Source organism: Phocoena phocoena, chromosome 11 (assembly GCF_963924675.1).
Source record: "Phocoena phocoena chromosome 11, mPhoPho1.1, whole genome shotgun sequence".
In the NCBI taxonomy this organism is placed as follows: Eukaryota; Metazoa; Chordata; class Mammalia; order Artiodactyla; family Phocoenidae; genus Phocoena; species Phocoena phocoena.
In genome coordinates, this window is record NC_089229.1 from 17,074,615 (window position 1) to 17,100,597 (window position 25,983).

Here is a 25,983-nt window from a genome sequence, read left to right on the forward strand (position 1 = left end):
TGGGAAAGCATGCTTTATTATTTTAATTTGCAATTTTAAGAGACTTTTTCTGTTTACAATTACTTTCCTAACACTTTATTACATTATGTGTAGAAATGGCTCCTGGAAAAAGAATCAACAAAAAAATTCTTCTGAAATTAACAGATTAACAGTTAAGTTGGTATAAACAAGAGTTGTGATCATTCTGTAAAAACTGTGATCATCTAAAATATAAAGGTAACCTTGAATCAGGTTTTAAATGGAACACACAGTTGACCCTTGAACAAGTGGGGGTTAATCCCCGTATAATTTAGAGCTAGCCCTCTGCATCCACGGTTTCTCCGCACACTTGCATTCAGCCAACCGTGGACTGTGTAATACTATAGCGTTTACTATTGAAAAATATACATATATAAGTGGACCTGTGCAGTTCAAACCCATGTTGTTCAAGGGTACTGTAATGCAATTTCTGGTGGATACTACCCAAAGCTGTGCCATCCAACAGAACTTTCTGTGATGATGAAAATGTTTTATATCTGTGCTGTCTGATATGATCGTTAGCCACAGCTGGCTTTTCTCCCAGCTTTACTGAGATATCACTGGCATGTAACATATGTAAGTTTAAGGTGCAGTGTGATAATGAGATTACACGCAGCTATTAAGAATTTGACATGTTGCTAGTGTAGCAGAAGAAATGAATTTTTATTTTTCTTAACTAATTTACATTTAAACAGCCACACGTGGTTAGAAGCTACCTGGATTGTGCAGATGCAAATTATATTCCGAGTAGGAAATTAAAACAGACTTATAAAAGGCTGTCTTACAAACCTAAATCTAGAGGTTAACAACAAAATGCCTGACACAACTACTCAGATACTAACCCTTGAACAGTTTTATCCTTTTACATAATTTAAAAAACCCTTATCACAAATACAACCAGTATACTATTAATTTCATTTCCTACTAGATACTGATATAACTATATTTTAGTACATTAACCATGTTCTAAGCCTAAGCACTTTTAAAGAAAAATATAGTCACAACAATATGCTATAAAAGTGACCCACTACAATTCTGAAATGGGTCTACTAATATAAGCCCATTTATTATAGCCTGATACAGCACTCATACCTGAAATATCATTCCATCAAGTAACTGTCCTTCTAGCTTCAGCAAGAACTTTTCAAATGGCTTTAGTTTTTCTTCCTGAATTCCAAATTTTGAAGGGTTGTGATGGACAGATTTCAGTAACCTTGTAGAAAAGTAGGAGAAAGACCTCTGATTTGCCTAATAAATTACTGTATTAAAAATATTCCCAGAAATCAAAGTTTTATATTTGTATCACTTGTTTGGCTCTACACATTTGAAAATTTGAACAAAAACAATCCTAACATATTTAATTTTCTAATCATACCTTTTTATATCATTTTAAATTCAGATATCTGGTGCTCTCTAGGTAACAGACATTTAGTGAATGCTTATAGATTGAATAAAACAAAATGCCTTGACTTTTAAAAGTTCTGGAGTATATAACAAAATAAAACCAAGCGGAGAATAAACAACTATCATTCGTATAGAACAAGGAAAAAATGAATCTGAGTCCTAAGATAGTCAAATTAACAACTACACTTTAAGAATTAGGATGCTTTGTACAAGTATATCATACTCTCAAAAAGCCTACCTGAAATTAAAAGAATGGTTACTGTCTTCAAAGAAAATCTGACATGAGATTCTTCTAAATACAGATCTTCAGGTCTCCTAACGGATCTGTACTATTTATATTTATTTATTTTTTACTAATACATTACCTATACAAAGTAAGAGTATTTTAAACATTGTAATTGGCTCACCTTTTGTACATAGTCCAGTGGTCTTTCAGTGTGATATGATTATCAATAATTTCATCCAGGGTAAGCAGAACTGTTAGCAGCTCTCCCAAGTGCTCATACATAGTCTGTCAAAAAACCTTAAATGATTATCATTTAATCACTAGTTAGAAGTTAAGCTTCATGTGGATTTTTTAAGTTAAACATACTTGGGCTAATTACTAAATTAAAGCAGTGGGTAAATTAAACTACAGATGAAACTGTTAATCCTCAGATGGAACCATCAGCCTTAAATTGGGAAACCCTTCACCCAATATTTCATCCTTGATCGTGATACTGTAGATTCTCTGAAGAGACCACTTGGAGAGTCTGCATTGGGCCAATACTAGGAAGAGTTACACTGATAGTGGGTCAGTAATGCCTCATCAACTTCACAGATAAAAGAGAACAAATGCAAAAAAAAAGAACTCCTTTAAGAGCCTTGCAATAATTGTTGTACTCCCCAATGATGCAAACTCCAAAGTAAAATATACTAAAAATTACAGTTTTACAGGTCAAGTTAAATTACTTTTACCTGAAAATGAACTCCAGTTGTCTCTATAATTTTGGGTGCAATCCTGTAATAAAATAACACCCAAGTTAAAAAAAAAAAATCTCCTTTTTTGTCACAGTTCATGTTTAAGGAAAACACATAACAGCAGAAGCTCTTGGAATTTTAATATGTATTTATTTTTATTTAGGCTTTAGTCACTAAAATTTACATGACCCAAAGAATTATTATCGTATTCCACTTTCCCAAGCAGATAACTTGTACATACAGAGTCTGGGCTCTCCTTGCCTACACCCAACTCCTCAGTGGGTAGGTATATGTCAATAGGCAGCCCATGAATAACCCTTAGCCATTCAAACCTAAAGGATCTAACTTGGGATGGAGCTAAAGAAATAACAAAACTGGTATTTATTTCTTTCTAAACTATCAGAATTTCGCAATTTTCAACTAGAATCTTTGTTATCCCACCCAAACTGGCATTTGGGAACTAGACCTTGTTCAGCTGGATTTATTGCTAGCATTCTCATTCCTACTGAAAAAACAATGCATACAATTGGGATTATACCAAAGTCAAAAGCCCCAGGATAATTCAATTTTACTTCCTAGAGAGTCAATCTACTCAACAGTAAATAAATTAATACTTATCAAAGCATATATAAATATCCCACAAGACAGAATATTTAAAAAATTAAACACAAAATTCAGACAAATTTCCTCTTTCAAGGGCAGCAGTGTGGTAGTGGGGAGTCTCTTTGAATTACACACCAAGTACAGCAGGGGTTGGGGGGAGCTGTGCTCTCATTCACTTCTACCATGAGGAGAACTTCAGTGAGAGCACAGAACATAAAATAAATAACTGACTGACTGGAAAAACATGAGAATGAGAAACAGTTAACACAGTCTTTCATTTTATAAAGAGAGTTGAGATGCAGCATGGTATAGTAAGAACAACAATGAATGGACTGGTGACCAAAAAAGCAGTACCTAACTTGCTATGGAACCTTGGCAAATAATTCCTTTGGGCTTCAGTTATCTCTCTTCTCATAATTGAGAATCCCTAGTCATATACCTAAACAAAGTTTTGTAACATTATAATTAAGTAGTAAATGGGAAAATTTTTAAATATACAGTTTTAATCAAATGCAAGATATTACTTTGTGGTGGTTAAGAATACTAAGGGCTCTATGAAAATGTGGTCTTTTTCTTGATTTAGGGCAGTGGTCCCCAAACTTGGAAGAGCATTAGAATTACTCACAAAAATTTTTCAGGGTAGATTACCTAGCCCCACTCCCCAAGATTCTGTAGTTTAAGAAAAGTGTCACATGATTCTAATCCAAGGACCCTTCAATGTAAAGGAAAGAGGAAATAAGTAGAGAGAAGTTGGTACATATACTAATTCTATATTAGCCTTTTCTATACAATCAGATTTCTTTAAGATTATTGTCAACATTCTCGTTCAGACAGATAATGGGCTCATTCACCATGGCAGAAACTGTCTTACTAACCTATGGATTACACACATCAAGTAGTGTTTAAAACATCATGAGTGTTCAAAGAATGCTGAATAAGTGAATGAAGGAATGAGTGAATAAGTGAGTGAACAAATGAAAAACTTTCATATATTCAGCTAGTTTAAGAAAAACATTTCCTGCATCTCTATTAAAAATGTAAAAACATTTCTAAAATCCATTACTTGTTACTGATATAGAGGGCAGCCAACTGATGGACTACATTCATCACCACTTCATAGCACCTCGTAACAAAACAAGACAGTTCCTGAAATGACAAGTTGAGTATATGTTACAAGTTGAGTAAATGTCACTATTTCTGACTGAATTTTTATGGTAACAATGCTAAACAAAACAATTTTCTACTAAAAATCTCCAGTTAACCTGTAGAAAGACAACTTCAAGCATCCTTCAAGCAATCAGTTCTTAATTCACCTCCCAACGTTATTTCTACCTCTTTGCCCCTACAGCATTTCACTCATCCTTCTATTTTAAGTCTTGTTTTCATTACTCATATAACTCCTAACTGACAGAGACTGGCTTATTCCTTCTTTGAATGGCCACTGCCCAGTATGGTGGCTAACCCTCAACTGCTTCTCAATAAATGTCTGCCTATTAAATGAATAAATGAGTGAACATCTGAATGAATGAAGAAGCTCAGAAGCTGCCAGTTTAGAAAGTATGACAATGAGGGGAAGGGGTCTTCAGAAGTCACTCTGAAATAACTTCAAATGTTTATTACCTTGAACCTTATCTATGAACAGGCTTGGCACACATCAAGTGAAATATTAATTATCCCAGGAATATGTTTGTCATTAAATAGTTAACTCACATCTATCCTAAAGTATTTAGAACCTAATTAAACTTATGGCTGCTCTAAACTGTAAGCTCTATGAGGGCAGAAATTTCTGTTGGTTTTGTGCACTGCTGTATCCCAAGCATCAAGAACAGTTTCTAACATATGCTAGGCTCATAAAACATTTGTTGAATGTTTAAAAATGGAATCATATGCAGCTGTTAGATCCACAATTTAAATTTTTTGAAAGTGAAAATAATACATTTCAATTTTATTTAAACAGCTCTAGTTTTACATTTCTTATTAAACTTCTAAAAGTCTAATAAAAGCAGAGGAAAGAACAGAAAATGCAGGACAAATAGAAAGCACAAAACAAAAAGGCAGAAATAAGTCCAGATACATAATACACTATTTATATAAGACAGAAATAGAAATAGAATTAACCAATTAAAACACAGAAATTTTCAGATTATATAAAAAAGCAAAATCCAGATAGATGCAGTTTTAAAGAAACACAACTAAAACATAATGACACTGAAAGGCTGAAAGAATAAAAAGAATTTTTTAAAAAATGCTAACTAGGGCTTCCCTGATGGCGCAGTGGTTGAGCGTCCACCTGCCGATGCAGGGGACACGGGTTCGTGCCCCAGTCCGGGAAGATCCCGCACGCCGCGGAGCGGCTGGGCCCGTGAGCCATGGCCGCTGAGCCTGCGCGTCCGGAGCCTGTGCTCCGCAACGGGAGAGGCCACAACAGTGAGAGGCCCGCACCGCAAAAAAAGATAAAATAAAATACGGCATTGTTTCTCATCATCAAAAAAAAAAAAATTAAAAAAAAAAAAAAAAAAATGCTAACTAAAACAGAGCTGGGGCAATGATATTAATATCAAACAGATTTTATTAGCATTACTATAGCTAATGACCATATATGTAACTATATATTACATACATAATTATTATCACAGCTTAAGAAGATCACCACACAATAAAAGATTCCATTTACTGGAAATTATGAACAATTATAAACTTGTATGCACCAAATAAAACATCCTCAAAATAAGAAATGCAAAATTTGACAAAACTAGAGAAACTGACACATTCACTTCAACCTTGTAAATTAACATTTCTTAGACTCCTGCCCAGCAGGCTTCCTGTTAGGTTCTGCCAACAGGTGGTATTAAAAGCAGACTAGAAGGCAGGAAATGGACATCCTTCCTATTTCTTGCTGTTTTTATCAACATAATCCAGGCAGGAGCAGTTCACCCCAGCAATGGCAGCTTGCCCCAGGCTCCTCCTTCTTTCAGCACTACAGAACCAATCTTCAATTTTAAACTCTACCAGCAGCAACCAGGCAGCACTGCTTCCTCAGAGGTATGATACTAATTTCCTAGGGCTCCTCCTCCTATAGCTCCCAGACTCTGGCAACTCAAACCTTTTCCCTTTTTTACCCTAGACGTAGAGGTGATATCTGCTTCCTCTGGCTTACCTCACTGTTTTTTCTTTCAGCCCTCCAATTCTTATGGGACCAATTCTCTATATTAAACCTCCTTTTTTTTTTTCTCTTTCTTTCTTTAATTGAAGTATAGTTGATTTATAATACTGTTAGTTTCAGATGTACAGCAAAGTGATTCAATTATATATATTTTTTTCAGATTCTCTTCCATTATAGGTTATTACAAAAGATTGAGTATAGTTCCCTGTGCTATACAGTAAATCCTTGTTGTTTACCTATTTTATGTATAGTATTGTGTATCTGTTAATCCCAAGCTCCTAATTTATCGCTCCCCACCACCTTTCCCCTTTGGCAACCATAAGTTTGTTTTCTATGTTTGTGAGTTTGTTTCAGTTTTGTAAACAAATTCATTTGTATTATTTTTTAGGTTCCACATATAAGTGATATCATTTAATATTTGTCTGTCTCTGTCTGACTTACTTCACTTAGTATGAAAATCTCTAGGTCCAGCTCTGTTGCTGCAAATGGCATTATTTCACTCTTTTCTATGGATGAGTAATATTCCATTTTTGTATATATGTACCACATCTTCTTTATCCATTCATCTGTTGATGGACACTTAGGTTGCTTTCATAACTTGGCAATTATAAATAATGCTGTATCACTGGGGTGCATGTATCTTTTTGAATTAGTTTTCATCTTTCAGAATATATGCCCAGGAGTGGCATTGCTGGATCATATGGTAGCTCTATTAAATCTCCCCTTTTGAAATACCTCATGTGATTTGTTTTCTGGACTGAACCCTGACTGACACATACCATCATAGAGGATACTTTCAACAAAATGCTCTGTTAGGTAAGAAGACCAAAAAAAGTAGTAAAGATATAAAAGATCTGAATATAGTAGCATGTGTGATTCAATGAAATATATCAAATCTTATATCCAACAATCAGAAGGTAAGTGAGATTATGAGTACTGTTCCCTTATCTCCAATTTTTGCCTTTGTCATATTATATAAGCATTGCTTTTATAACAGAGAAACAGAAGTTATTTCATTCTTTTGATAAACCAAAAGACCTAGAATAACTAAAACTTTGCAGCGATGAGAAGCATATCTAAACTGAAACATCTGGTTAGAAGCCTCATGTGCTGCTGCTTTTAAACCTCATCATAGCTCACATAACAGCTTAATGATCTCCATTAACAACTTTTTCGAACATAAAGTATCCTTTCCTACCAGGTACAAAATTTAAATTATTTTAAAAGGCATGGTGATAAACTGTCCATAAATGAAACTATACAAAGAAACTTATTTTGATAGCTTATCTTACTAAAAATGCTATGAAAATCTTCCAGGAATTACAATCTCAACTAACAATTTAATCCATCTCCAACTAAGTATCTTACCCTCACAGTACACATTCTTAGCATTTGAAGGTTTCATAACTCTTTTCTGGTTATGTGTGATTTACTCAAACTTTTCAAAGAAAAGGCTCAATAAAAAGTAAAAACCATTTACCTGTAAGAATGAAATAAATCTCCCCATCTGAATTTGGCAATCGCCTTCCACCATGCTGGAATTTGTAGCTTTAAAAGGCAACATGAAGAATATTTCAATTTTTTATTTTAATCAACACCAAAAGAAAAAGTGTGATTTTTATTCATTAGGACATCTTCTAATCTGCATAGTATTGAAAACAGAATTTTTACACTGAAGAGAAAAATGAAACAATCATTAATCACACAATTAAAAGTAACCATCTGTTTCACTATTTAATGAATTCAAGGAAAATCCTCATCTAGCTACAGTGCATTGTAATTTATAAAAATATCAAAATAAACTTCATACAGAATTTGCTGCTGCTTCATCACTGAGGGTTTTTTTACAAAAATATAAACCGACAAAAAATCTGAATGTTAATTTTCTCACACTAATACTTCACATGATCATGACAGTCCTAGAATTGCCAGTTAACTTTTTGTTCATTTCAATCGCAAAAAAAAGCATCACAACATTACAATGTGAAATTTTAAAACTTACCTCCTTCTCCATAAAACAAGAGACCATTATAAAATTTAGTTTCAGCCTGTTTAAAAAAAATTAAAATAATTTTATAAGGTTGCTATTTTGTTTTTAAATTCCTAAGCTCTCTTAGTTATCCCTATTTAATAGTAAGCAGATGACTACATCACATACATAAATTCACTTAAATTCAAAAACTGCTTGCCATATAGGTAAATGTAATTTATCTTTAGAGTACCAAAGATATTACTGATACTCAACCTTATTTCTTGATTTCTTTAGCCTTTACTTTGTCTTATCTGACCACTCTGTAATTTCCCACATCCTCCCATTAGTTCAGGAGAGAAAAAGCAACCACACAGTATCAAAAAGGTAGAGAAAAAAAAGATGAAGTTTACCATCTTCTACCAGAGTTTTAATGGCTCATGGGTGAGGAAACACAGAACATATTAAAAATGCAAAGCTTTAAAAAAAAATCAGTTATATCCAGAAAGCCATTATATATGACAAGTAACACAGAAGGAATGCAGACCCAGACTCAAACCATTATTACCAGTAAAATGTTAGGTTGAGTGACACTCTTTCAGCTTCGGTTTCCTCATCTATTCCTCACGTACCTCCTGGGTGGTTATTAGCATTAACGGGGTTAGCATGGTGTTTGGTACACAGTAAACACCCAGTGAATGGTACTCATTATTACTACTATTATAAATATACAGTTCATTCAACATTCACTAAATATTTATGCACACTGTACACATATAAGCACATATTTGCTTTTAAATCATGTTTTTAAGGTCTTAAGAGTACAAATAATTACCTCATATTTTAATTTCTTGATTTCACAACAAAGTGCAGCATAAACAGTGATGACTTTGTTTAAGACCTAGTTTCATGAGTAAAAACATAAAAGGAAAAAAGTAAATTATAGCAGATAACTAAAGCATTTTAAAAACAGATTTTTAGGTTTAGGAATCTGTACCTTGTTTTCAGTCTTTATGAGTTCCAAAAGGGAAGACTGTTCATAAGGCAAAAGCTATAGAAACAAAGGAAAATAAAATTTCTTTTTAATTTGAAAAAAATCGTGAAAATTCTAAATACACAAACTGAGAGACTATCTCTCTTCTATGGAAACTTGTGTTCGACCCTGTACTCAGCACTAGCACCACACCAGATGGGCAGTGACTGCTAATGGCTATGGGATTTCTTTTTGGGCTGGTGAAAATGTTCTAAAATTGACTCTGGTGATAGTGGCACAATTCTATGAATACAGTAAAAACCAAAGAATTGTACTATATATGAATTACATCTCAGGAAAGCTGTTATTAAAGTAAGTCAACATGCGACTTAGGACAGTTGTCTAGCACATAGTAAGTACTCAATAAATGTTAGCTATGGCTTAAGCGCCAACAGTTTCAAAGATAAAACAGAACTACCTCAAAATGGAACAGAGCAGGAGTGACTTATTTTATATCTTAAAAAAATCACTCCCATATTAAGGTCCCCTAAATAGCATAAGGGAGCTTTTGGGAAATCATGGAAATATTCAGTATCTTGATTGGGATATGAGATACATGGGAATAGGTGCTTGGTAAAATTCACTGAACAGTATTTTAAATCTATGCTTCTCACTGTATGTAAAATAACCTCAATAAAAAAAACAAGTAAAGCTTCAATATGCTATTCCAATCCTCTTCATTTTCCTGATAATGAAAAACAAGTTAGCTCAAAGAGTTGGAGTTCGTGTCATTCTTTGACACTGAAGACTTTGAGTTTGTGTCATTCTTTAAAAAGGAAAACAAAAACACATGCATGGCTTAGAGAAAAGGAAATTAACCATTTTTCTCCAAGTTTATTTTAGTTCTTTTAGATTCCAAATAATAAAAATACATATCCCAATTTTGAAAACTGTTTTCAAGATACAGTATGTCCTTAAAAAGTACACATAAATTAAAAAATAAAACAAAATCAAACCTTTAATGCTATAGGATCAAGATTGAAATCCCAAACATCTCCAATTGAATCATCCAGTGCGTCCTCAATTCTTCTCAATTGAGAGGTATACTCCTCAAGAAATTTCCCATAATTCTTAAGCTGGACTTCAGCATGAATTTCTAAATTTAAATTTTAAAAGTTTGTAAGAAGTACAAGTAATGAATTACAAGACATTTACTTCAAATAATCTCAAAAGTCACAGCAAAGTAGATACTAAGCATTGTTAATGTATCACTTCGGAATGTCTGGAGGTCTTGAAAATAAAGTTTTAAAGTTAAACAACAACTGAACTTTCAATCTTTTCCAAACAGATACGATAATTGTAAAAAACAGTAGATGTTACCACTTAGAGATATCATCTTAAAACTGCAACTTTAAAATACTATGAAAAAGTTACTATACCATTTACTCCAAAATCTAAAATATGTGAATAATGCCTTAGACAACTCAATGTCCTGATTCTATGTTTCAGTCATAAACAACTTTTTTGTGCAAAAAAAAAAAAAAAAAAAAAAATCATGACCTGATTTAGGTACAAAAATCTGTGTTGTCATAGAAGCAAAATTTTAAAATGTAATGCTTAATTACACAGTAAACTACGTCTAAAAATACACCTAAATATTGTTTTTTTAAATGGTTTTAGACCTGCTTCATCATATTATTCCTGTAATGCCTCAAATTTACCAAGATATTTTGTTTTAATTATTTAACTATCATAACAGAATTGGAAAAGCCACTAAAGGACAGTGAGTACAGAATACTGTGCTGATATTTACAGAATTTACACATTAATAGATGACTCTAGGAACTCACTGGAATAAACTGGACAATAAAAGTTTGCCTACTCAGCAAAGTTAATGACAGTAAATATTCCACCTTATTAAACATAAGAATTCATTACTCATTCCAAAGGCAGCAAATTCAACTCCAACTCAGTTTCTTTTATTGATGTGAATTACTTTATTCAATCGCTGTCTTCTAAAAAAAAGTAAAAATTTTCTCTCCTCAAATTAGCAATGCCAAGCAACTCTAAGATAAGGTATGTTCTAACTCATTAAGGATAAAGACCTAGCTTCACATTCTCCCCTATTTTGCAACTAATGCTCCAAATCAGGTGGATCAATTAGTTCATGAAGGTTCCCATCTCATTATAGTATTAATCTAGGCAATTCTGGAAAGCAATTAGTCTAGATATGATTCATATTCCAAAAATTAATGAAAACCAGGCACAGAGAAGAGAAGTTTTCTCTTCCCTACAGCTTAAATTTTTAAAACTGCATTAAGATTCTCAAAATCCCAAGTACATGTCTAATTTTCAGTTACATGGGAAATGACCAAAGCTGCGTTTAAACAGCAAATGAGTTCTTAATGGCAATGCTAGAAAAACATGCCAATGAATTATTCATTTAGTCTGTTTGGAAATTCATAAAGTAGCAGGCAAGAGAAAACCTGTAATAACATTAACGTTCCTTGCTGATAAATTTTTAAGTTGGTAAAAGTTAAAATAAAAAGATTTGAAATAAGAACTCCATAATGATTCTTCAAGAGTAAAAAATGCAAAAACCTATTTACATGCTTATCTCTTCCAACAGACTTAATTCCTTGTTTTATCTTTGTATCCCTAATACCTACCACAGTTCCTGGCATGTGGAAAAAGTCTTTTGAGTGAATCAGATCATTCTGATTGAACCATTTTTCAAACCCAAAACATATTTTCATTCCAATATTTTGCAGATACTAAAGTAGGGAACCTCTGTCCATAAAACTTCATACATGACAAGGTGCAGTTCACTTTAACAGTAAATACAGTTATCTTCTCTGTAAACAAGTTGAAAGATTCAATACCACCAGGATCATTTTTTCATGCTGCATAGGAGCTTATAACTTATGGAATGTTTTGTGAAAAACTGCTAACCATCCTGAATTAAGCTCATGCTTCTTTGAGAGGCTAATAAAACCTAATTACATCTAATGTGCCTGTCTTTTGTAAAATTATGCAAAATTTACACGTAATTTTTTAAAATAAATTTATTTATTTTATTATTATTTTTGGCTGCAATGGGTCTTTGTTGCTGCACACAGGCTTTCTCTAGTTGCAGCAAGCGGGGGGCTACTCTTCTTCGTTGCGGTGTGTGGGCTTCTCACTGCAGTGGCTTCTCTTGCTACAGAGCACAGGCTCCAGGCGCGCGGGCTTCAATAGTTGTGGCGCGCAGGCTTCAGTAGTTGTGGCTCGCGGGCTCTGGAGCGCAGGCTCAGTAGTTGTGGCGCACGGGCTTAGTTGCTCTGCGGTATGTGGGATCTTCCCGGACCAGGGATGGAACCCATGTCCCCTGCATTGGCAGGCAGATTCTTAACTACTGCACCACCAGGGAAGCCCTACCCCTAATTTTTAAAAATTACATTCACCTTTTGAGAAAACTACATTAAAAAAACAAATTCACAAGCAGAATGTTCCAATCTCTCTTATATCACCTACGCAGATTCATATCACCAAAGGTCAGAAACAGATCACCAATTTGCATTCATCTTAGGTAAAGTTTCACTGAAATAGTTTGGCCTCTAAATTTTGCTGCGTGGAACTGAATTTGCTAGGTTAAAATGAGACAATCCAATTTTATCAAGTAAAATCGGAAGCAGATTTGCTGTAATTTCTGAAACCTTTTTAGGTGCGCTGGAAACTACAGGACACCACTTTTGAAAAATACCACTTAACGTAAATAAAAGGCATGGGAGGAGATAAACTTGACATTTACGTGTTTATTTTTTTTACCGCGAAATGAGTTCTTTTTCGCTATCTTCTAGAGAAGATAAGCATATGAATACGAAGGTAAAAACACTCAAAACTTCCAAAAGTTGGTTTGGGAGGAAAACGAAGAAAGACAGGAAACCGAAACAGGAACCTGGACCTCAGCCTCACCTACCACTGCACGCTCTGAAGATCTGGAGAAAGCCCCGGGCGGCCAGAGACAAGGCAGCCTCCGCTCCCCGGGCTGCGGGCCCTCCCCGGGCGCGCCCCGCCCGAGCCCCCGGCTGCACGAAGTGGACGCCGCGCCCCCCGGGCCACAGCGGGCTCCCCAGGACCACAGCGGGCTCCCCAGGACAGTCACCGCCCCGAAGGCCGAGCCGTGGCCGGGCCTGACCCAGCATCGCCGGGGATCCCAACCCGGAAAGTTAGGTTCGCGAGCGCGTCCCTCTCACACCCCGAGGCGCAGAAAATGTCCCGAAGCGGACGGCTGCGCGCCGACAGCGACGCAGAGCCCTCCCGCAGGAGCGCTGCCGGGGCTGAGGCGGGCCGGGGAGCGTCCACCCGCAACCCTTGCCTGCCGCTCCCTTACTCTGTGAGCCGTCGTCAACGCGGTCGAACTCCCAGTCCGGGGACAGAGTCTCCACCGCCATCACTCCGGTGCCTCCCACAGTCACAGCCCCAAACAGCCTTGGCGACGACAGCGGCCTCACCCAGGCGGCTCTAACGGCACGTGACTTCCGGCTTCAGTCCCGCCCCCACTCGCGAGGGCCGGCCGGGCTCGTTTCCCCGGCGGGTCGCGGGGGCCGCTGGGAAAGCGAGTCCTCCGTGGTGGCTCGAGGAGGCTGCTGCGGCGCCGGCGGTGGTCCTCGCGGTGTCCTCCCGTTCCTGTTTGGGCCTCGCCACCGTTCAGTTCACTTTTCACGCCACATCAATACCTTCAATTTCGCTCTGCTATCTTCGGGCCATTTTTAATACTAGGAGAAGTGCTCCCTCAGTCTAGCCTAAAAAGGGCAAAATTGATGGGGTCGGGGCTCAGCAGACGCGGTTCTCTAGGACGTCGCCGTCCAGGCGCTTCTTCCCAGAAGCCCGTTTATCCTACGTCTTCCCGGTAGTCACCGTCCGACCTCTTGTTCTGCACGCCCTATGCAGATTGTTCTTGAGAAAAAAAGCCGTGTGCAAGAGGAGGAGTTTACGAACACCTTAAGCGAGGAATTTTACTTCGCTAATATTGCGCTCACCGGCTCTCTACTCACCTCTTCTTAAAAAGGGAGTGGGGAGGAAGAAGCGCTGTTTAAGTGGGTTCTAAAAGGTACCTACCCGCTAACTGGCTTTTCGGTGAACAAGGATCCGTGTTACCCGGTAAGGCTACATGTCTACAAGTATTTGCACAGCAGTGTTCATTGCTGCATGGTTTTTAATAGATACTAGGAAGAATCCAGGTAAACGTCCATGAATAGGGAGTAATTACATAAAGTTTAATATGGCCATACTACGAAATACTAGATAACTGTTAAAAGAAATGAAGTAGGTTTATAGAGACATGAGAAACTGACAGGAGAAAAATGTGTATTTGTGGTTACATTTGTATACTTATATAAACGTGTACTGGCATATGTGCATGTAGATGCATAGAAAGAGAACTCAGATCACACCAAACAGGACAGTTGTCAACTGGAAAAGAGTATGTGTTGGTGATTAGAAAGTGAATTTTCAAGTTTTATTGTGTCTACTTACATGTTTTTAAATCTTTAACAGAATTTATGAAGGTCTTCTGTAGTCTTAAAAAGGACCAAAAAGAACTAACTTAATCAAAGCTAGTAAACGGCCTCTTGAAAGAGCATTCCCTGAGGCCCTTGAATCTGCAGTAGGTCAAATATTTGAGTGCCCACTAGGTACCAGGTACCATGCTAGATGCAGAGATTATTATGAAAAAACAGACAAGAAAGGTGGGTCCCACCCCTGTGGTGCTTGCAGTCTTAGTGGGCATTTTAGAAAGGAAAAAAGAAAGGAAACGAAAATGACAGGTAACATCAGTGCCTCACGGTTGGCAGACATTTTTCCTTTTACTTATGTGTGATCATGAGTTTGACTTTGCTGTATCCTTCACATTTGTGTTAATCACTGTAATTAATCTCCCAATAGCTCATTATGCTACATTGAAATTACAGGTCAGAGCAATTTGAATCTGCATATCCACTAATCTATTAAATCAGTGCAAGAGGCAGTGTCATGTAATAATCAAAAACACAAGTTTCTACAGTCAAATTGTGTAGATCCAAATCATAACTCTGCCACTTACTAGCCATGGGGTTTTGGGCCAAGTAATTTAACCTCTGCTTCAATTTCCTCATTTGTAAAGCGGGAATAATAATAGTAAACTCCTCATACGATTGTTATGAGAACTAATTTAGTTCATACATGTAAGAGGCATAGAGCAATGCCAGCCACATACTATAGAAATGTTTGCTGTTCTGACACATCATAGCCTTAATTTTAAAAGAAACCTCAGGGATTGCCTCTATTTTTTTAACTTTTTATTTTATATTGGAGTATAGTTGATAAACAATGTTGTGATAGTTGCAGGTATACAGCAAAGTGACTCAGTTACACATACACAGGTATCTGTTCTTTTTCTAATTTTTTTCCCATCTAGGCCATTACATATTATTGAGCAGAGTCCCCTGTGCTATACAGTAGGTCCTCAGTTGGTTATCCATTTTAAATATAGCAATGTGGACATGTCAAGGATTGCCTGTCTTGAGCTTACATATCTTTAAATCAAATTCCATGCCTTGAATTTACAACTTTATTAGAGAATTACAAGTTAGATACTAAATCTAAAGCACATTCAGGGACTTCCCTGGTGGTCCAGTGGGTAAGACACCGCGGGGGGCCTGGGTTCAATCCCTGGTTGGGGAACTAGATCCCACATGCATGCTTCAACTAAGAATTCGCATGTTGCAACTATAGATCCCACATGCCGCAACGGAGATCCCATGTGCTGCAGCTAAGACCCAGCACAACCTAAATAAATAAATAATAAAAATAAATATTAAAAACGGTCCACATCCTAAATAAATAAATAAAGCACATTCACTATAAACTGAAATGTGCTCTCTGAAAGTTATTTATTACAACAGATGTTCTATATTTCCCAGGCCTAGGCTATCAAAGGCAAATAATCATTTTGAAAACTTAAATAGCCTTCTTTCTACTTTTCTTCATTCTTAACAGTACTTTCTGAAAGGCAAGCTTAGAACTAGAAGGGGAAGTATTTTGCTATTTTGAGAGCTTCAAAGAACTTTAGAAACGTTGCCTTCAGAATGTGCCTGCCCTCTGGCACCTTGCCTTTAACCCTTATACCCACAACTTAAGTACCAGTTTATTCTGTACCAAAACATAGTGAATGTATGTGTGTGTGTGTGTGTGTGTGTGTGTGTGTATAAAACAGTGCTAAGGTCTTGGTGAACTTGTTTCTTAATATACATTTAAAGTATGTTTCCTACAATAGAAAATCTATGGTAATAATTCACTAAAGGCATTTCTCTTAGTAATTTGTCAGAGTCCTATGTGTATCTGTCAAAAAGATACCTAATATGGTAATTCATATATTTCTTTGCAAAATAATCTCTCACCTGGACAGGAGTCTGAGTCTTCCTAAACCTATCATGACAGATCTTTTCTTTGCGTTGTCCACACCACTGAGTGAAGTTTCTCAAAACCTATCTGATCAGGGAATGCCCCACTTTAAGTCCATCAAAGAATTCCATTGTCCTTGGCATGGAGTTTACACTTCATAGGATGGAATACAAGGCTTTTTCCAATCTGCAGCAGAGAACATATGGCCTGCAAAGCCTAGAATGTTTACTGTCTAGTCCTTTACAGAAAAGATTTGCCAACCCCTTGTCTAGAATCATACGGTTATACAAAGTTTATTATGAAAAACAGCAAAGTCTCACCCACCCCCTCCCCCATTTTCCTGTCCCCAAAGGCAACCACTTCTATCTCTATTAGTTGATTATTTTAATACTTACTTCCATTTCTCTAAATAGCATAATGACAATATTCTTTAATTTTCAACTTTGGGAATTATATATTGTCTTCCCACTATGGGAGATGAGGATGTAACTATCTTTATCCCCTCACCCCACCATCCATATCTCTGCCATCCTACCCTTTTTCCAATATAGTTATATAATAATTTTGGTAGGTCAATATTCAGTGTTATGACTCTATTAACACAACTCATAGTTGAGCCATGTAGTAGACTATGATATTTTTTCCAGGCAAAGCTTTTTATTTTTCCTGGCATAATTATTTTGGGGTTTTTTTAATGTTGTTTGCTTAGTTTTGTTTTTACCAATTCAACCTGAAAGTCTTCACCAATTGTCTAAATTTCCTCTCAGGATGTTCAGATGCCTGAGGTGCTCCATTAATTTCATCATCCTACAGATGGCTCCTAGAGCTTTCTAGCTCACTACCATCTGGACATTTTTATTAAGTTCAATATTCATTAAATTTTTTTCTTTGACATAGTAATTATTTTTATTGTGCTTTTGACTGCGTTTTTCAATTTCCAAATGCATGGGGATTTTTGATTTATCATTCAAAATTGATATCTAACCCAATTTCATATGGTCAGAGATGATGGTCTGTGTGATATCGATTCTTTCAAATATTATGAGACTTCCTTTATATCCTAATTTGTAGCCTAATAAGTGGTGAAATGAGAAAATGGATGTGAGCCTGAAAAAAAAGAGGTGTTCTTTAAGTATTGAATGCAGAGTACTATGTTCATCAAATCAAACTTCTTAATTAGAGATACAATGAAGTTTTGTTTCAGCCTCCTGATTATTCCAAAAATCTGCCATTCAGCTGGGTTTTTGGATTCCTATACTCATGGATGACCAATGATTATGGGATCATGTAGGTTACCATCATACCTGATTCTGTGAATCCCGGATTGCACTGAGCACTCCAGCCCTGTGCCTCCATAGTATTTATTTTGAAATTGTATGTTTGTATAACTGTATCCCCTTTTAGGCTATATACTATTTTCCTATTATGGCTGTAACAAATTGCCACAAACTCAGTGGCTTAAAACAGCACAGATTTATTATCTTACAGCTGGGGAGATCAGAAGTCCGACATGAATCTCACCGTGCTAAAATCAAGGTCTTGGCCGGGCTGGTCCCTCCTGGAGACACTGAGGGGAGAATCCACTTTCCTGCCTTTTTTGGCTTCCATGCATTATTCCAGTCTCTTCTGCCATCACATCTACTAGTGACACTGATTCTCCTGACTTCCTCTTATAAGGACCCTTGCAATTACACTGGGCCCATCCAGACAATCCACGATAATCTCCCTTTCTCAAGAACCTTAACTTAATCACATCCACAGAGTCCCTTTAAACAGGTAAGGTAACATAAACATAGGTTTGGAAATTAGGACATAGACATATTTGGAAGTCTATTATTCACGTCTGTACATATAGTACATCTTTTCTGATAATTCCAATATCTGGATTTATCTGTATGTCTCTACTCTGTTGTTTGGTATGTGTGGGGGGGGTTTTTTCCCCCTCTTGGTTTTCCACCATTTGGTCTTGTTTCTTGATAAGGCTGATAAATTTTTTAGTGCATCCTTGTCTTTAAGTATGAAAAATTACAGAGATAAGTTGAGGATCTGGAGGGTGTTATCTTCCTCCAGAGTGGATTACTATCTCTTCTGGAAGGTTATTAGAGTAGGGGCAGACTACTTTAACCCAGTCTAGACTGTTCTGATTCCAAGCTGGGTTTTTGTCTTTGTGAGGGCTGGTCTATTTCTGTATCATCTTAATCCTAGGATGTAGCTCTGCAGGGGTGCTGGGCAAGTGCTGCCAAACCCCTGCTCAGCTTTTCAACCTCACAGCTGCTGCTTTCTGATACTTACAAATCAGCAAATGCCTTGAGGTTCACCTCTCTGGACCTTCTCTCCTGAATCTCGATTTCTCAAATCCTCACCTACCTAGGTCTCCAATGCCTTCAAAAAGATTTTTAGCGACAAAAGCAAAAATGGACAGATGAGACTACACCAAACTTAAAAGCCTATGCACGTTAAAGGAAACGATCAACAGAGTTAAAAGGCAACTTATGGAACGGGAGAAAATAATTGCAAATCATCTATCTGATAAGGGGTTAATATCCAGTATATACAAAGAGCTGCTACAATTCTACCATTAAAAAAAAAAAAGTGGTCTTCCCTGGTGGCACAGTGGTTGAGGGTCCGCCTACCGATGCAGGGGACGCTGGTTCGTGCCCCGGTCCAGGAGGATCCCACATGCCGCGGAGTGGCTGGGCCCGTGAGCCATGGCCGCTGAGCCTGTGAGCCATGGCCACTGAGCCTGCGCGTCCGGAGCCCGTGCTCCGCAATGGGAGAGGCCACGGCTGTGAGAGGCCCGCGTACCGCAGGAAAAAAAAAAAAATTCTAGAGATCTGTTACACAGCAATGCGAATATAGTTAACACTGCTTAACTGTACACTTAAAAACGTAAATTTTATGTTATGTGCTTTTTACCACAATTAAAAATTCTCCCCACGGAAAGATTTTAAAATATATTTTACCAGCCCTTCTAGTTGTTCTCAGCAAGAGGGTTGTTCTGACATAAGCTAGGCAGTCATAGCCAGAAGCCATGAAGGCTTTTCTATTTTTGTTTTTAATAAAGTTGTTTACTTCCCTGTTTCCATTCTTTTCCCCCTCTAGCTAATTCTTGACTTAGTAGTCAGAGCTTGATTTTTAAAATATAATCAGAGTATTCTACTCCTTTGTTTAAAAAACTATCAGTGGCTTCCAATTGTGCCTACAATAAAATACAGCATCTGTAGGAAAAACCTGTCTACCTCGCCAGCATCCTCTTCAGGCTCTTTCTTTTTCATTCATTATGATCCAGCCACATTGGTCTTTTAGTTCCTCCAACAAACTGAGCTCTTTTTCACATGAAGGGCTGTACACATACTGTGCCCTCTTTTTGCCTGGAAAGTTCTACCCCCCACTGGCTATCTTCCAGTTATCTTTGATATCTCAGATTAAATATCACTTCCTTAGTGAGGACATCCCTGACTACACAAGCCCAAATAGGTACTTCTATTATATGAAATTCACTGTATACTTCTTTCCTTTGTAGCTCTCATCAAAACTTTGGATCATTTATTTAGGGGTTACTTGCTTAATCATTGCTTATCTCTCCCACTAGATTATAAACTCTATAAACATCCATGTCTCTTTGATACAGTTCAATGCCAAGTATAGTGCTTGGTATACTATATATATTTATATATATTTGTTGAAAGAATAAACCAATAATTATTTTTTCAATTGCTCCATAATATTCATTTGACAGGAAAATTATTTCCTCTTAGTCAGGAGGTGGCATTGTTGGTTAAAGAATGTGTAAGTGGAAAAAAAAATCACTTAATAAAGTGGCTTTTTAAATTAGTCACTTCTTCTGCCAGTATTTAATCAGGACCTTCTCTGTTTGGTACACCAGAGTGACTAAAATCTTCCAAAGAGCCCAGTTGTCTGATAAGATATATTATTAAGATAATTTTAGTTAGGGAGTGGCAAAGTACAGTCAGCAGATCCACTATCTGCTTTTGTAAATAAAGTTGTTTTTGGAACACAGTCACGCCCATTTATTTGCATTTTTGTCTATGGCTGCTTCACAATACAATGGCAGGGTTGAGTGGTTGCAACAGTGACCATACGGCCCACAAGCCTAAAATATCTATCTGGCCCTTTAAGAAAAAGTTTGCCAACCCTTGTTTTAACTCCAAAAGAGCAAAATGAACAATATACATATACACACATACATATATATGTTTTTCTACATAAGTTTTAGTTTACAGAGTGGGTTGAAATAACCTAATTAAAAAAAACAACTACCTTAGAAAAATCTTACAATCAACATATTAAAGTAATCCACAAAGATACTTCTGTGTCCTTCTCAGGAGGCACTGGTGGCAGCCTAAAGCAGTCACGTGAACCCACGTGCAGCTAATAACAAAGAAAAGTAGGCAAAATATAATAAAGATAACTTTTTAAAGATCTGAAAGACGATGAATTTAGGCAGAAACCACAGAATTTACTCAGCAACTGGTGATAATTATGAATCTGTGGCTTTTTACCTGACAGTGTCCCTCACCCCTTCAAATACAGGAGTGAAACACTGCAGTCTTTTTTTTTATATGTATATATGTTTACTTATTTATTTTTGGCTGTGTTGGGTCTTCATTGCTGCGCGCGGGCTTTCTCTAGTTGCGGTGAGCAGGGGCTACTCTTCCTTGTGGTGCGCGGGCTTCTCATTGCGGTGGCTTCTCTTGTTATGGAGCATTGGCTCTAGGTGCGCAGGCTTCAGTAGTTATGGCATGCGGGCTCATTACTTGTGGCTCACGGGCTCAGTAGTTGTGGCTCGCAGGCTCTAGAGCGCAGGCTCGGTAGTTGTGGTGCATGGGCTTAGCTGCTCTACGGCATGTGGGATCTTCCCGGACCAGGAATCGAACCCATGTCCCCTGCATTGGCAGGAGAATTCTTAACCACTGCACCACCAGGAAAGTCCCAACACTGAAGTCTTATTGGCTCAAGGTGGTAGCAAACTAAGTTCAAGGTTGTTAGAAGAGAACCTGGAAACTTGGGAGGGAGTCCTGAAACAAAGGACCCACAGAAGGGAAAAGATCCAAAATCCAAGTAAAAACTCTATCAAAATCCTTGGCTGCATTCAACTACATGCGCAGGACCTGCTGAAATATAGCAATAGCAGTCAGGAGTCCTTGGAAAACAATAGCATTGGGTGAGAGGTGTGTTTGCTGCCCTCTGACAACATATATTCCCCAACAGATGTGCACCTCAGGCAGCAAAAGCTGAAGCCCTATGGGTTTAAGATAGCAGAGAACAGAGACAGGGCTAGCAGAGAGAGTAGCTTGACATTTAGAAGGGAAAACTGATCATTAGGGGAACAGCGAAGAGGGTGAACCCCATAATCTGAGCAAAAACATTGGCCAAATCTTTGTTTAAATGGAGAACTAAGCAGAAATATAAGCTACTACACTCTACAGGGTTTGAGTCTAGGCAAATTCACTTCTTTCTAAATTAAAGCCACAATAATTTTCTTAAGAATGTAACAGAGTTCAGAATGTCAGTGAACTTACTTTTTTTTTTTACAACAAGTGGTAAATTTTAACTGACTAAAATCTGACAGAATTAGAAAGAAGAAATAGATAAAATAATTATAGTTGCAAATTTTAACATGTCCCTCTCAGTATTTGGTATAACAAGTAGACAGAATATAGAACTGAAAGATACTCTTAACCAGCTTGTCTTGATTGATATTTATAAAACATTTCACCCCAAAACAGCAAAATAGACTTTTTTTTCAAGTATACAAGGAATACCCAGCAAGACAGGCCACATGCTAGGCCATAAAGCAAGTCTCAGTACATTTAAATGGATTGAAATGTTACAGTTATATTCTCTGACCACAATGGAAATTTTCTAAATATTAGCATGAATCTCAAGGGCATTATGCTGAATTAAGAAAACTAGTCTAATAACTTACATACTACATGAGTCCATTTATTTGACATTCTTGAAAAGATAAAACAACAGGGATAGAGAGCATGTCAGTGGTTATCAGCGTTCAGGGGTGGTTGGTAGACATGACTACAAAGGGATAGGGCAAGAATTTGGCGGGGGGGTGTTAGGGGAATGGAACTATTCTGTATCCTGATTGTGGTGTTCCTTATACAAAATCTATACATATGCTAAAACTTATAGAACTGTATACCAAAAAGAAAGTCAATTTTACTGTATGTTAATTTTAAAATGTAGTGGTGGGACTGGCCTTCTTGTGCATCTGGTTCTAGGATTCAAATGATGTCAGGTCTTGACTTTTCACTGTTTCTCTTCCAACTCTTGCAGATTTTGCTACATTCTTCAGGTTGCATATGCTAGCCCTTGGCAACTTCAGGCTCATATCAGCACAATGTCACATCTAGCAAAGGAGAGATGAAGAGCATGCTTAACTGATAGCTCAAAGAGAAGTCCCAGAATTGTCTTGTAGGCCTTGATTAGCCTTACTAGGATACTTTGCACATTTTTAACCAATCATTGTAATTAAGGGGGTGAGAGGGATGCCCTGATTGTCTTAGTGCACATCTCCACCCCTGGCTCCAAGGGGGTTTAGAGGAAGAGGTAACTTCATAGAAACCACATGGCCTAAGACGGGAGGAGAAACAGATCCTCACATGAAAACCAGAGTACTGTTATCCCAAGATGAGGGCTTAGATGGCGGGAGGCAAAAGCATTACATGGCCATTACATTAAACAGCCATTTGGTCATTTGCAGTCAAGCAGACCACACTGTCACTATTTGCCAGGTACTAGAGCAAATAATTATTTGATTATTACAGTAGGATGATTTTTTTAAAAAAGATCACCATTTCAAAATTCCTTTTAGAACAATTTCATTATTTAGATGCTTCTTATGTTTAGGCTCCAGGATAAAAGAGCTTCTAAGATTTTAATAATTTATTACAGGTTCTCAAAGGAATTATGCAATTAACTGTTTTCTCTAATCAAAATGAAAATTATCAAAAGAGAGAAAAAACTGGGGGGGAAATTTGAAAGGTGATCAGTTTGAAGGGTGATGATTTAAACAAGAAATTCTCTTGGCAGGAATATGGTTTGGAGAACCTCAGGAGTGTGAGGGAAAGTTTTCTCTATCACCAAAGTTTGAGATTCACAGTGGTGTTAGGTGTATCCCTCATGATTTTTCCGTAGTCAGCTAGATATCTCCACAGGGACTTCCCACAGGCATCTTATCCAATTCAATTCGCCTACAAGTGAACTCATGAGCTTCCACTCCAAAACCTGCTTCTCATCCTGTATGCAATCCATGCCTTAGTAAATGGTTTCATTTCCCACAGAAGCCCTCATTCTCCCTCCATCCGTCAGTCACAGGGTTCAGCTGACTTTAACAATGTCTTTCAAATTGATCCCTTCTGTCCTTCCCACTGTAATGGGGATTACTTGTTTGGCCTATTACACTTTCTCCTAAACGGCCTCCGGTGTCACTTACCACCTTGCATACTGTTAAGAAAAGCATTTTCCTAAAATACAATGGAATTTCCTCCCTGTATTACTTAACTATGCTTCAGTGAGGAAAAACACCCAGATGTTGAGTAGTTATCCTTGAACCGTGGGATTGATGATTTGATGTTTTTGTTCTTATACATTTTGGCATTTTACAATATTTAGTAATGAGCGGAAGAAAAAGATTCAATGCTTTCCATCACCTACTTAGCATGGTATACAGGCCCTATGAGACCCCACACCACCTCTCCATCTTGGCCTACTCCCCCTGACTCCAGTGAATACTCTTTGTAGACCAGTGGCTTACAAAATGAGCTTAACAAAGTCTCTTCCTGGAAGTGCCTTGGAGGTCACAGCAGGGGATTAAGGGCTCTCCTTCACTCAGAGGATCCCCTTGCCCCTGTCTTTTATTTCTTAATGTATTGGGCTTTTTCATGATATTTCCTTTAAAAAATGTATTTTGCTTCTAATTAAAGGTTTAAAAGTGGTTATCCCAGTTACCATCAAGAAAGCATTTTCTGATCTTGCCGTGCTCTTTTCTCTCCTTCATAACTTTTACTTGCTGTTTCTTGTACCTCTGATGCTGTTTCCCCCTTTATCTTTTGGTAAACTCTTCCCCTTCAAAACTTACCTTTTAGGGCTTCCCTGGTGGCGCAGTGGTTGAGAGTCTGCCTGCTGATGCAGGGGACGCGGGCTCGTGCCCCGGTCCGGGAAGATCCCACATGCGGCGGAGCGGCTGGGCCCGTGAGCCATGGCCGCTGAGCCTGTGCGTCCGGAGCCTGTGTTCCACAACGGGAGAGGCCACAGCAGTGAGAGGCCCGCATACCGCAAAAACAAAAACAAACAAACAAAAAACTTACCTTTTAGAGTGAGGGGGGTCAGAGTGGGCAGGGTGGTAAATCTTTTGTGAAATCCCCCCTTATGATGTGAAACTGAGCTAGTCACTCCTTTCTCTGTTCCTCAGCCTCTATCCAGTCACTAGATTCATTTATTTCTGTGTTCCATAAACATACATTCCATGTGTCAAGAACTATGCTAAGCTCCCCAATGCTAGGTTTTCCAGCTGTGCTGCTGGGGTCTTCAGGGGAGGGTAAGAAGGAAGCCCTGACTCACCATCTCAGGATCTGTTTTATTTCTTTCATGGATTGAGCCTCTGCCTAAGATTTCCATTCAGAAAGGTTTCTGCCACGAATAATAAGCAAATAAATAGTTTGAAAATCGCAACAACAAAAAAAAAGAACTATGCTGAGGACTGGGGTGCAAGGTTGATCAGCACACGGACTAGCCCTGAGTTAGGTCCTCCTGCTTTGTGTTTCCATAAAACTCTGTTTCATCTTTTATAGCACTGATCACACTTCGCTTCTTTGCCATTCCCTGCTGGACTATAAAACAGCGTGAGGGAAGCGAATCTTCTGTCTCGTCATCTCTCCGTGCCCACCAACTACCACAGAGCCTAGAACACGGTAGGTGCTCAAAAATTATTTATTGAACCCTTGTCCTTAAAGTCGACACAAATTGGTGGGGGCAGACATGATGGAACAATATATTATTTATTTATTGCACAGAGATTACTGGTGGGAAGATGAAAGCGGTGCTGGTCATTTCTACCCTAGCAGTTCTCCTATGATACAGTTTATTTCTTTGAGCCATTTTTCTTGCTGTCCCTGAAGGCTTTTGATTGAATGCAGGAAAATAAACAATTACAGAGGTTCTAGATGATCTTATCTTTCTAGAGAAGAGATTGACCTTATTTTTTGGCAGGCAATTAAAGTAGGGCAGATCAGTTCATTACAGTGAGGGCTGAGCTCATGTGAGGCTGGGCTGCAGTCTTACAGCAGTTGCTCTACCTCTAGATTACACTCGGGGGATGCCTTCCAAGAGTATCAGTTGAGAGGGATGAGTTGTTTCCTGGATTACCTCATTCTGGCAGATGTTCAGCTCCAACTTCTGGGTACGGGAAACTCTGATTTGCTTTTTAGCCACTTT

General features: G+C 37.7%; 1 protein-coding gene across 2 annotated transcripts in view; it reads right to left on the minus strand.

Annotated features, from left to right (window-relative positions):
- The window catches only part of WASHC4 (WASH complex subunit 4), a 51,457-nt gene extending 37,934 nt beyond the window's left edge, over positions 1 to 13,523 (minus strand). For both annotated transcript variants that reach the window (XM_065887119.1, XM_065887118.1), the window contains exons 1-10: positions 13,463 to 13,523; positions 10,107 to 10,246; positions 9,115 to 9,168; positions 8,953 to 9,018; positions 8,151 to 8,196; positions 7,629 to 7,696; positions 4,049 to 4,131; positions 2,380 to 2,422; positions 1,830 to 1,933; positions 1,111 to 1,231 (exon numbers count right to left, since the gene is read on the minus strand). In XM_065887119.1, coding sequence (XP_065743191.1) covers positions 1,111 to 1,231; positions 1,830 to 1,933; positions 2,380 to 2,422; positions 4,049 to 4,131; positions 7,629 to 7,696; positions 8,151 to 8,196; positions 8,953 to 9,018; positions 9,115 to 9,168; positions 10,107 to 10,246; positions 13,463 to 13,523 — 786 coding nt within the window. The remainder of the gene's footprint in view (positions 1 to 1,110; positions 1,232 to 1,829; positions 1,934 to 2,379; positions 2,423 to 4,048; positions 4,132 to 7,628; positions 7,697 to 8,150; positions 8,197 to 8,952; positions 9,019 to 9,114; positions 9,169 to 10,106; positions 10,247 to 13,462) is intronic.
- Between the last annotated feature and the right edge of the window lie 12,460 nt (positions 13,524 to 25,983).